The sequence below is a fragment of the Amblyraja radiata genome, chromosome 13 (assembly GCF_010909765.2).
Source record: "Amblyraja radiata isolate CabotCenter1 chromosome 13, sAmbRad1.1.pri, whole genome shotgun sequence".
NCBI classification, from domain to species: Eukaryota; Metazoa; Chordata; class Chondrichthyes; order Rajiformes; family Rajidae; genus Amblyraja; species Amblyraja radiata.
Window position 1 is genome coordinate 60,193,838 of NC_045968.1, and position 12,761 is coordinate 60,206,598.

Sequence of the window (12,761 nt, forward strand, 5' to 3'; positions counted from 1 at the left end):
TCATCCTGGTGACAACGCACGTACCACAGCACGTACGACAGGAGAAGACGAGCTACAATGTCTCTGCCAAACACGACTAATCACCTCTGCCGGCACATAATCCATATCCCTTTATTCCTTGCATATCCATGTGGCTATCCAAAAGCTTCTAAAATGCCATCTAATATTTGCAGCACTCACGATGTTGACAGATGTACATACTGCTAATTTCAAGGTTCTCACCATACTCTGCGTAAACAACATTTGACCCGCACATTTAGTTTAAAGTTTGCTACTCTCATCTTAAAGCTGCGCCTTCTAGTTTTTGACATTTCCACCCTAGATAAAAGTGCTGACTGTCTCTCCAATCTATGCCTCTCATAATTTTATATCCTTCTATGAGGTCTCGTCTCAGCCTCCAATGCTCCAGGGAAAACAATCCAAGTTTGTCCAAGTGCTGCTTATAACTAATACCCTCTATACTGGCAGCATTGTAGTAAACCATTTCTGCATCCTCTCCAGAGCCTCTACATCCTTCCTGTCATTGGACGATCAGAACTGCACACAATTCTCCAAATGCAGCCTAAACAAAGTCCCATGAAGCTGCAATGTGCTGGAGTAACTCAGCGGGTCAGGCAGCATCACTGGAGAACATGGGTAGGTGACATTTTAGGTCTGGACCTTTGTTTGAAAAAGGGTCCTGACCTGAAATGTCATCTATCCATGCACTCCAGAGACTCTGACTCTCTGAGAACTGTGTACCTGTACGCCTAGATCCCTTTGCTCTACAACACTCTTTCAGCATCCTACCATTCACTTTGAAGGTTCTGTCCTGGTTTGACTTCACAAAATGCAACACCATTGGTCATTCCTGGGCCCACGCACCCAGCTAATCAAGATCCCACTGTAAAGCTTGATAATAATTTGCACTATCTACAATACCATCTTTTTTGGTGTCATCTGCAAAGATACTAACCATGCCTAGTATATTCTCATCCAAAGCATTGACATAAAGCACAAACAGCAATGGGCCCAATACCGATCCCTGATGCACACCATTCGTCACAATCCTCCAGTCCAAAAAACAACCTTCCACCACCAAACTGCTTCCTATCATGAAGCCATTTCTGTATCCAGGCAGCTAGCTCTCCCTGGCTGGCCTGCGATCTAATATTCCATAGCAGCCTTATCAAAAGGCCTTGCTGAAGTTCACATAGACAATGTCTGCAGCCTTGCTGTCATCAACCATCTCCGTTGCTTCTTCCAAAAACTCAGTCAAAGTCTTGAGACACAATCTCCCACATACAAGACCATGTTGACTATTCCTAGTCAGCCTCTGCTTATTCAAATGCATATATATCTTATCCCTCAGAATCCTCTCCAGTAACAGTTCTATATCTCCCAGGCTTTTCCTTCTTAAATAGAGACATAACATTAGCCACCCTCCAGTCTTCTGGCATCTCACCCGTGTCTAATGATGATTCATACATCTCAGCCAGGGCTCCTGCAATTTCCCTCAGTGTCCTCGGCTATATCTGATCAGGCCTGGGAGATTTATCTATCTTTACAAGCCTTATGGGCCTGTCCCACTTCGGCGTGTTTTAGGCGACTACAGGCAACTGCCGAAAAACTTTCAACATGTTGAAATTTTTTCAGCGACAGTGGCGACAATTTGCGATGTCGTAGGTGCTGTCGTAGGTTGTCGCCAGGTTAACGTAGGTTGTCGCCAGGTGATGTGGGTTGTTGATGGTGCTGAATTCCATTGTCCAAGACGCTGGCAGTCGCCTAAAAAAATTGCCTATGTGGGACAGGCCCATAAGGATGACCAGCAACTCCAACATTCAAAATTTGCTTTAAGTTTATGTCAAATTGTTTTTGAAATGTTTTGAAGCATTTTCCAAAAATGAATTAAATCATGATGTTGAAATAGTTTATTGTGAATTGTAATCAACCATCTAATCAAAAATTCTTGTCTCCTTTCAGACTCACACCATGTTCTCCCTATTAGGACTTAACCATGCTTACGTGACAAGTATTGGAAAGTTAATAGGAGTGGTAGCTCTTAAAGAGGTGAGAAACTTTGCATTTTATTGAACACATATTTGAGTGAATGCAGTGGAAAGTCATCAGGTTGCTGCCTAAACCATGTTTACTCTTCAAAAATGTTGGATGTATGGTTGTGCAGGAAGGAACTGCAGATGCTGGTTTACAGGGAAGATAGACACAAAATGCTGAGGTAACAGCGGGACAGGCAGCATCTCTGGAGAGAAGGAATGGGTGATGTTTCGGGTCGAGACCCTTCTTCAGACTGAGAGTCAGGGGAGAGGGAAGAGATTTCTCCGACCAGTCTGACTGGCCCCCTGATTAAATGTTATCTCTGTATGCTTCGTGGTCAGCTTCTCCTAGCTAACAATCATTTATTCTCCATTTTCCTTGATCTCATCTATTTTGATTCACACCTTACCATTCCTTATCTGCATGTCTCCCCCCCCCCGACTACCTGACTCTGCCTGACCCGCTGAGTTACTCCAGCTTTTTGTGTCTATCTTGGATGCACGGTTGTTCTCTCCATTAACATTGAAGGATAAATTGGCTTAGGAATTGGTTCTTTGTGTAGAAAGAGTCACTTTCCAAATGAAACTTATTTCCTCCTCCGCTGGTCACATTCGCAAAAAGACGACTCATCTGCAGACTTAACTCAGTCATTGACATATTGTATTGGTAGCTCTCCCTGTCACTATAATGGAGATACAGACGGCGCAGTGGTGCGACGGTGGAGTTGCTGCCTCACACCACCACAGACCCAGGTTCGATCCTTCGGTGCTGTCTGTACGGAGTTTGGACGTTGTCCGCTCAACAAAATAGTTTATTTCATTCACTGTACAAATGCCAAGCAAGTTGTGTCCTTGGACAAGTCATGTCGTGTCCTTTCATTCCACAAATGACTTGTCTATCTTTACAGTTCTATTATTTTTAACTGCTCAGAAAAGATAATCATCTTTAAAGATGTTAATCAGACAAAAATCCTTCTAAAGTAGATGTATAAGAAGGAACTGCAGATGCTGTTTACACCGAAGATAGACACAAAAAGCTGGAGTAACTGCAGGTTAGACAACATCTCTAGAGAAAATAAATACTGTAGGTCAGACTGAGAAACAGCTGACTTCCTTTTGCCCAGACTCTCAGTCTAAAGAAGGGTCCCAACCCAAAACGTCGCCTATTCCTTTTCTTCAGAGATGATGTCTGACCCGTTAAGTTACTCCAGCGTTTTGTGCCTTCCTTCCAAAGTAGATGAATGTTTTGTGAAAGAAGTGCTCACTTCTCCCTGTTTCAATTGATTCCAGCTGAGAAAAGCCATTGAGGGTTCAGTCACATCCAAAGGTGTGAAGATGAGGCCACCTCTGGCCAGTTTCAGGGACAATGCCAACAGCAGCAGCGAATCAGACACCACAGAAATCCACAAGTTGTGGGACAGAAGGGAAAGCCTCACAATTCCACGTGACTCCAGTCCATCGGATACAGACGACAAATCACACTGAACAAGTCTGGCAGGGAACTATCTGCCTGAACATAGCTGCACTATCCACACTTAAAGCACCTGCTTCGGATTTGGAAATGTAATCTTTCAACTGGTGTCAAAAGGGTTGGGATTTGTATGATGCACTTCTAAAGACTAATTTGAAGTTGGTAAACCTTAAGAGCACTGATTGTACATTTTATTTAGAAAGTTGTAGAGATATGTTTGTCTTCATGTGCCAGCAAACATCTACAGTATTTTCAATTCATATAAAACCTAATGTTTAAATTAATGTCAATATCTAAAAATAACTGCAGACAGTTTGGAAATGGATTTGTTGATATGATGATTTCATTTCCACTATGGAATTAGAATATATGTGTTGCTTAGCAATTAATGTTCTGATGATATCAATGTTCATTTGTACCACTGTTTACAAACGCTATATGAGTTGGTGGCAGAAATGCATATTGGAAATGGAAGTTCAACGTGTAGACCCCCTCTGGAAAATTGAGGTGAAATGTGGCAATATACAAATGCTAATTCCATTTTACTGTATTGTGCTATCCAGATATTCCTGTGCTTGAGAAATAGGCTCAATTAATAAGCTGCACTAATATATGGTGTTTTAAATTTGCATCGAACATCCATATCAACCAGTTCCAGAATTTCAATCTACTGCAGGCAGCTAATTTGCAAGCAATGTGTACTTATTGCAGTTAAGATCCATCTTCCCAATAATGTGATGGTCAATTTATTCATGCTCCTGGTCTTGTTTACACACCAGGTGTTAAATTCTACTACTGAAACTCATTTCACGTGCTATTTGGATGGCAACCAATGTGTTGGCAAAGCTACTTCCAGTCCCAAAATATTTCAATTAAGCATTCTGCTCCAAATGATCAAGTGCACATTTCAAAGAAGATAGCTTTGCAGTCATTGTAGTGGGACTGTTGAAATCTTAATACCTCATAATATGTTGTGTACCCAGGAATTAATCAATACTGGGGAATCAGGCTGTCAGCTTTTTAGTAATGAATACGTTTATGTAAAATTGAAGAAATCTCAAAATAATGGGAGTGATTGACAAATTTGGATTCTTATTCTTGCCCAGTCACTGTTCCAGCAAGATAGGTATACCTCTGATGCAATAGTATGTATTGACAGATGCACTTTGAGTTATTGTGGATATATTAATGTTCTGTATCAACTCTATTTCTACTACAAAGGTATAATCATGGTCACAGCTCATGGTTTTATAAGACATAGAGTCCATTCATAAAAAATTGAGGTTGGATTTCAGTCAATTTTATTGAAATCCAAACTCATGACTGGTTAAAAGTGCCGCTATCAAATGCTATTTTCACTTTGTTTCCATCAGCTTCATTGAAGTTGTTTTCCCTCGATTAACTAACAAATCACACATTAAAATGTTAAATAACGTTGTTTACTTAACTAGAACAAACTCAAGATCAATGGCTTGTTTTCTTACAAGTGTGATCCCACTTTCGATCAAGTCAAATGACAGTCCAATGTAATTTCCATCCATTTGTGTTTTCTTTTATATTGGCCTTCGACGAATGTTTGTAACTCCTGTTTAGAACACGGGAATATAAACTTGCCCCCTTTCACTTACTGTGATTGAAATAGCAACACCTTGGTACTTATGGTGGCCATATTGCTGGTTCTGCAACAGGTGAATGATAAAATGCCATCTGACTGTTAAATGATCAGACATATTTACAAAGCATCAAGGCAACGTATATGAGTAATGGTCCAGCCATAAAAATTAAAATTAGTCCACAAATTATTAGTACAGTGAGCTGATTTGCTGAGGCAGTTTTGACATTCATATTTCTGAATTCAGCTTTGCAAACAAATGGGACTAAAGATGAAATATTCAAATATTATTCAAATATTTTGTTTTAACTTGAATATTAATTTAAAAAATTGATCCTTTGCAGATTATACCCTATTGCCTGTCTTCCTCCCACAAGTCTCTTGAAGCATTAACTGTGTCAGTTTATCGATTTGTCCTACTCCCCAAAATGTGAATAGATTTACTTGGATGCTTTAGTGACTGTCTAGATAGCGAACAAACTTTGACCAAATTAGTATTCAAATCCAGACCAAGGCTTGACAACTGTTAGTGCAAATAATGGATGATCACTTTTGTGTATGCATGATTCTATAGAAATAAAACAAAGGGAATTAGAGGTAACGAGCATGAAACTGATAAAAAAAATATAATGCATAAATCCTCTTATATGTTACATCTGCCTTTGTTTGAATCTTATCCCCTGAAGTAAACCACATCTTGTACATAAGAAATTAGCCATACAAAATAACAGCTGAAGAAAAGTATGATATATTTGGGAAGTATGGAAATATACCTGAGAGGAGAGGGACTGCCTATGTGGTATATGAAGACCATCAAGGTTCCTATGACATGATGTGTAGGAGGAAATGCAGATGCTGGTTTAAAACGAAGATAGACACAAAAAGCTGAAATAACTCAGTGGGACAGGCAGCATCTCTGGAGAGAAGGAATGGAAGGGTCTGTAGAAGGGACTCGACCCGAAACGTCACCCATTCCTTCTCTTCAGAGATGCTGCCTGGCCCACTGAGTTACTCCAGCTTTTTGTGTCCATATCCTATTCCATGATGTTATGTATGCATCCTACTGCTTCAGTGAAGACATCAAAGATGAGATGACTTTGTGCTGTTGATACCTTGTATCATATTGGTCTGTAAAGAACTATTGATTTCCACTGTGCCCACTTTCACGGGGACTCTTGATGAATTTAGTGTTGAACCAATGACATAGGCGACATTGCTTTATCTCCACAGCAATTTATGGTCTATTACATCTACATTTATTTTGGAGGCAGTCCCCATTGTAAGAACAGGATTTAGGTGTATTGAAATTGTAACCCAATCAAGTTTGTCCTTCTTGAGATTGACCGACAATGTCTCCAGACCATTTGTTGAGAATTAATTTCAGTAATCAAAGGCGTATGGTTCCATGTGTCTATCCCATCCTTTTGCTTTTTAGAGTAATATAATTACCCTGACTTGCAACTGGGATAATATCTACTTCATATGAACTAACAAAATATGCAGCCATTTTATTAATTCATCAATTTATTCTTCAACATTTCATGGATGCTGCTCGGTTATACATTCACATGTGAGTGATGACTGCTGTTGGTAGAAAAAATGTACCTTGTATCTTTATGGAGCATACAAAATGAATCCTAGGCAGCTCCATAAAGCTTGTGTTGTAATTCTTCAAACCGACTATATCAATGATTTTCTTCTGCATCTGTTTCCTTTCTTTCTTTGCCGCTCTCCTTACGTCTCTTGATAGTTTGTTCTCCCTTGGAATTTAGAAAAGACAACTAAGCACTTAATGGGCAATTTCTCAATGTTCCTACCTTCCATCTCTGTCTACTCTCACTGCAGTTCCATGCTGATTGAAGACTATATGTTTATGCACATTTTTGATCTTGAAGGTTTTCTTTGTTCAATTGTCTGTGAGCGATTCTTTCAACCAAAATTATTTAGGCATGGATTAGTCATTTGAAAAATGATGACGGGGAAGTTATTGACATTAATCTGGTTTGTCATTTTGTTTCTGCAACGTATCTTTTCAAAGTCCAATGATGTGAGTTACTGCCTTAATTGAGCAAAATATAAATCAGTTACCCAATTATGCATCAATGATATGATAAAAAATGAAAAACGAAAAAAATGAAATAGATTGAGGTCTATGAGTGAAAACTAAAGATGCAATAATTTGTGTTTAGCTAATGAAAAGGTTATCATTGTTTGCTCAGTCTCAGATCATTTACTGAACCTTTTTAATATCCCTATCATTTTTCCTTAATAATTACTTAGTCGCTTGCATGAAAGTACAAGAAATGAAAGCAAGAGCAAGCTGTCCTGTCCTTTGAGCCCAATAATAAATAATATTTCAACAAACCACCGTTCCAAACTAGAGTTATATTATCAATATTTATTCCAAGGATTTCATGTTATTACCATTTTTCACCTTCTGTTTAAATTCATGTCTTACACATCCTTTCCTTAGGAAATATAGGTCGTTCATGAGCAGCATCTTCATATACTTGGTTTATCCATGATCTCACTGAAATAAAGAATCTTAAAACCTTTATGTAAAATTCCTGATATTCCAAGGTTGGAGTATAACAGATTACGTTCAATAATCCTGGATGACAATGTGTGACTTCATGATCAAACTATCATGTAAAAGGATTACTTTATTGGCCACATTCCTTTGACTACTGAATACAGTTGGAATGCCCAGATTAGATTGATTTTCTAACTATTCTAAAGGAGAGAGTAATCTGAATGTCTGAGATTTTCCTGCTTTGATTCATTTTTACATCAGAAAATAATGCAAATAGCTCTACTTCATCTATTTTCTCATTCCACCTCAACAACCAATTACTTTTGTACCCGTAGGCTTGGGGTTTCAGCCGGGAAATAGACACAGTTAACACTAAAGACAGAATTATCTCCAAGAACATTGTCTCTGCTTTTTGTCTGGTTTGACTAATAGCTCTACAGATTTTAATGGCTAGGTAGGCTTAATATTGGCAGTGTAGCGACCTCATTAACAGGCACACATCTAACCTGAGGTACTTTTTTTTCATGAATTATATGAGCGTACTCTCTGGGATTAAACTTGAACTTGATTTAACCACTAGCTTTTGGTAGCCCTTCCATTAAATCTTTGATATTTTGGCTGCTCCTAATTTTGACCTCATAACACCTTCAACAATAGCTTGTTGCTCAAGATTCACCCTTTGTTCTAAATTGGTTTGTACAATAACAGGCTGTTGCGCAGCTCCTTTCAAAAGTTTTATTGATTGCATTGAAAAAAAGATTAAGCATTAAGCCAGCAGAGCTAAAAACAAGCGTGGAGTATAACAGATAATCTATTACCTTGGATGGCAGTGTGTGGTTTAATGATCAAACTATCCTGTAAAAGGATTACTTTATGTAATCTTCTTAATTAACCCCAAAATACTGGATCTATAATGGCCATTTATATTAATATATTTTACATTGGAATTTATTTTTCAACTCTTGACCTTTCATAATGAGACATGAATCAAAATGTCACAGAAATGTGGCTGTCTTTTGGGATTCTTCCTGTAATGACACGATACATTCATTGATTTAGTTTCCGACCAACGAGTTATAAATGTTTTACAAAATGTTGGCAATAATATTCTGCAGAATTAGCTTATCCACAAAATCTATATGATTTGTAGTTTTGAAAACACTGGGATGATTGTAAAATGTAATTTTGGACTGGATATTTGAGCATTCCGGGTACTGTGGTATCTACATGTCTACATGTCTACAGTCATTACGTTTTTGTCTTTTTACATTGATTTATGAAATTTATGAAAAATACTGTGAAGAATTTTGCAATCTGTCAGTTTTGTGTAAGAATTCGAAAGCATATACTGCATATTATTGGACCAATCCCCAGTGTATAATCTGTGTAAAATATAACATGCTGTTATATGTGTTGTGATTGTTCCTATCAATGGAGCAACATGTGATTCAGAAGAGAGGGATCAATTTAAAAGCATTATCAATGAAATCTTGCGAACACTAAATAACAATCTGATTGGAAATATCATATTGATTAGAATGAAATATAATAATTGGATTGCATTTTAATATTTGAGGTATTCTTCTATTGCTGTCATTTAAATTAAACATATATTTTCAGTATAATATGATTAAGTGTTCTAAAATGGATGCTGTCTCTTTCATTTCTTGTGCAGTTTTTTATGATTATAAAACTACATGGGTACTCCGTGGTGATATTCGCGTCAGAATTATCACTTGTGCAATAATTTTTTGAATGGCAGATTTTGACATTCAGTTCTATACATGGAATTAATTCAATTAAATTCATTTTTATATCAATGATCATTTTTTTAAACTGCCCGTTGCAATTGATCAAACATTAGCCTTAATTATTTGTGTTGCATTCGGATTATTTGTTTCTGATCCATGTTAAATCTTCTGTAAAATAATTTCTGTATATTAGAGTGAGCTCAGATGTTTAACAAATTTCAGTGTTATTTAAAAAAAATGTTTATCTTGACACTACAAGAAATAATAAATTTTTAACTGCTTTTGGAGTCTTATTTGTGAAAAGTGATTCTCTTCATTAATGGCCAATTAATAATACAGTACAATTCAAAACAATACAATAATACTTTATTTAATTTGCCAAGTCAGTCATACAAGTAAAAAGCAACAGAAAACACAAAGTACATTTTAACATAAAACATCCACCACAGTGACTCCTCCACATTCCTCACTGTAATGGAAGATGAAAATAAGTTAAATCTCTTCCCTTCTTTGTTCTCCCGCGGTCGGGGGCCTCAAGCCTTCCTTTGACGGGACGATCTTGACTCCCGTAGCCGGCAGCGTTTGGGCCCTCCGCATCGGGAGGATGTTAGTTCTTCGCGCTGAGCTATCGGACCCCGGGTCGGGGCTGGTCGAAACATTCTGCTTCGTTGGAGCTTCCCAACATCAACGGCCTCTCCCGAGACTGCGAACCCGCAATGGAAAGTCCGCAGGCTGCGTTTGGAGTGATCCCAGGCAAGGGATCGGCTCTTATGTTAAGTCCAGACTCCGCGGTGGGGCTCAAAGTCAGTCCGAGCAAGGCCTCCAGCTCCAAGATGTTAGGCCACAGAGCGACCGGAGATACAATCCGGAAAACAATCGCATCTCCAGCAAGGTAGGAGATTGAAAAAAAGTTTCTCCCGACTCCCTCCCCCCACATAAAACAAACCGGAGAACATTTACACAAACTTTATAAACACACTAAAAATAACAACAAAAGACGAAAAAAGAGACAGACTGTTGGCGAGGCTGGCAATCGTGCGGCGCCCCTGGTGGTCGAATGTAGAAAGCCCTGGTGAAAGAGTAATGATTACAAGGTTAATTCCCGGGATGGCGGGACTGTCATATGCTGAGAGAATGGAGCGGCTGGGCTTGTGCCCTCGGGAGTTTAGAAGGATGAGAGGATATCTCATTGAAACATGTAAGATTGTTAAGGGTTTGGGCACGCTAGATGCAGGAAACATGCTCCTGATGTTGGGGGAGTCCAGAACCTGGGGCCACAGTTTAAGAATAAGGAATAAGCCATTTAGAACGGAGACGACGAAACACTTTTTCACACAGAGAGTGGTGAGTGTGTGGAATTCTCTGCCTCAGAGGGCGGTGGAGGCCGGTTCTCTGGATGCTTTAAAGAGAGAGCTAGATAGGGCTCTTGAAAATAGTGGAGTCAGGGGATATGGGAAGAAGGCAGGAACGGGGTATTGATTGGGGATGATCAGCCATGATCACATTGAATGGCGATGCTGGCTCAAAGGGCCGAATGGCCTACTCCTGCACCTGTTGTCTATTGTCTACTGTTCAGTTTAGTTTAGAGATACAGCATGGAAACAGGCTCTTCGGCCCCACTGAGTCTGCACCAACCAGTGATCCCCGCACATTAACATTACCTTACACACACACCAGGGACAATTTACACTTATACCAAGTCAATTAGCCTACAAACCTGTGCGTATTTGGAATGTTGAAGGATACCGAAGATCTCGGAGAAAACCCACGCAGTTCACTGAGAGAACGTACAAACTCTGAACAGGCAAGCACCCGCAGTTGTGATCGGGCCCGGGTCTCTGGCGCTGTAATGAAGCATCTCTACCACTGTGCCATCATGCCGCCCTGTTTGTAGAGTACCTAGAATTGGAATTCCTCCGTGCAATTAAACATTAACTTTACATGTTACTCGGTGACCTTTGATACCATTGTTAAAAGCAACAAAATATGATAATAATGGGGACACAAGAAATTGCAGATGCTGGAATCTTAAGCAATCAAACTACTGAATGAACTCAGCAGGTCAGGTAGCATCTGCGGAGGGAAATGGGCAGATGACATTTCTGGTGAGGATTCTTTGAGATTGGAATAGAGGGGAGATAGCTGTTAGAAAGAGCTGAGTAAGCTGCAGGGCAATAACTTGCCAATGATAGGTATAGAGTGGTTGTTTGGCAAATGAGTCAGGTGGGGAGAAATATTCATGTGATAGGAGCAGAATTAGGCCATTCAGCCCGTCAAGTCCGCTCTGCCATTCAATCGTGGCTGATCTATCTCTCCCTCCTAACCCATTCTCCTGCCTTCTCATAACTTCTGACACCCGTACTAATCAATAAATTGATGGAGATAATGGCAAAGGCTGGAGATGATAGTCTTAGAGATACATAGCGTACAGAACAGGCCTGTCGGCCCAATTCGTGCATGCCGACCAAGTTGCCCCAGAATAGGAAATTGAACACAAGCTTGTTTCTAGGCTTGAGGATGTGGTTTTTAAAAACTCTTCTCCACCCCTGACTGAAAGTTGTGCTAGTGCTTGTGAACTGGGGATTCATATTGTTGTCACTGACTGGCCTCATTGAGAGGTGGCTCCTGAGAACGTGGCAGTGAAGGACTCAAAGACTGTTTGCAGCAGAGCCCCCTGGTGTGCACAGTCGCATCAGCTGCATCCCATAACTTAAGGTTGATGTGATTATGTCTCTGGACTGGAGGTAGCAAAGTTATCCCCCTCTTTATCTATATTGCTCCCTCCCTTATTTCTTCCTCCTCCCTGCCAACTCCCCCATTCACATGCCTCTGCCGTATCCTGAATCATTGAATCTCATCATGACGTGGAGAAATTATATTCAAGAATCAAATAAATCAGGAATTTTGAGGGGTAAAGAAATCTAGATATGGTAATAATATTTGTGAAATTACCAGATTGTTGCAAAAGCTCACCTGATTCACGACTACTTGGCATTTTCACCTGGCCAAGATCACATATGACTCCAGACCCATCAATGTAATTGACTCTGCAACTCCTCTCAGTTTGCAGGACAATTTATAGCAGCCAACATTTGATGTGAGCTTCACCATTCACCATTGATCTGTGAATTTTGTTTCCATTTACCTTTCCCACCATTTTCCATTGTGAACTGACTGCTGAAGTTGGCTTCGACCTCCGTGACGAGACCTTCCCTCATCCACCTCAATGATGACCCTCGGACGCTCTTTAATCGGGTTTTAACTTGCACTAAACCTTATCATGTATCTATACACTGTAAATAGCTCGATGATAATCATGTATTGTCTTTCCACCGACTGGATAGCATGCGACAAAAAGTAT

General features: G+C 39.6%; 1 protein-coding gene across 2 annotated transcripts in view; it reads left to right on the forward strand.

Annotated features, from left to right (window-relative positions):
* The window catches only part of clcn2 (chloride voltage-gated channel 2), a 462,683-nt gene extending 456,628 nt beyond the window's left edge, over nucleotides 1-6,055 (forward strand). For both annotated transcript variants that reach the window (XM_033032183.1, XM_033032184.1), the window contains 2 exons: nucleotides 1,963-2,049; nucleotides 3,324-6,055. In XM_033032183.1, the coding sequence (XP_032888074.1) occupies nucleotides 1,963-2,049; nucleotides 3,324-3,518 (282 nt within the window). In that variant the 3' untranslated portion in view covers nucleotides 3,519-6,055. The remainder of the gene's footprint in view (nucleotides 1-1,962; nucleotides 2,050-3,323) is intronic.
* Nucleotides 6,056-12,761: the final 6,706 nt, after the last annotated feature.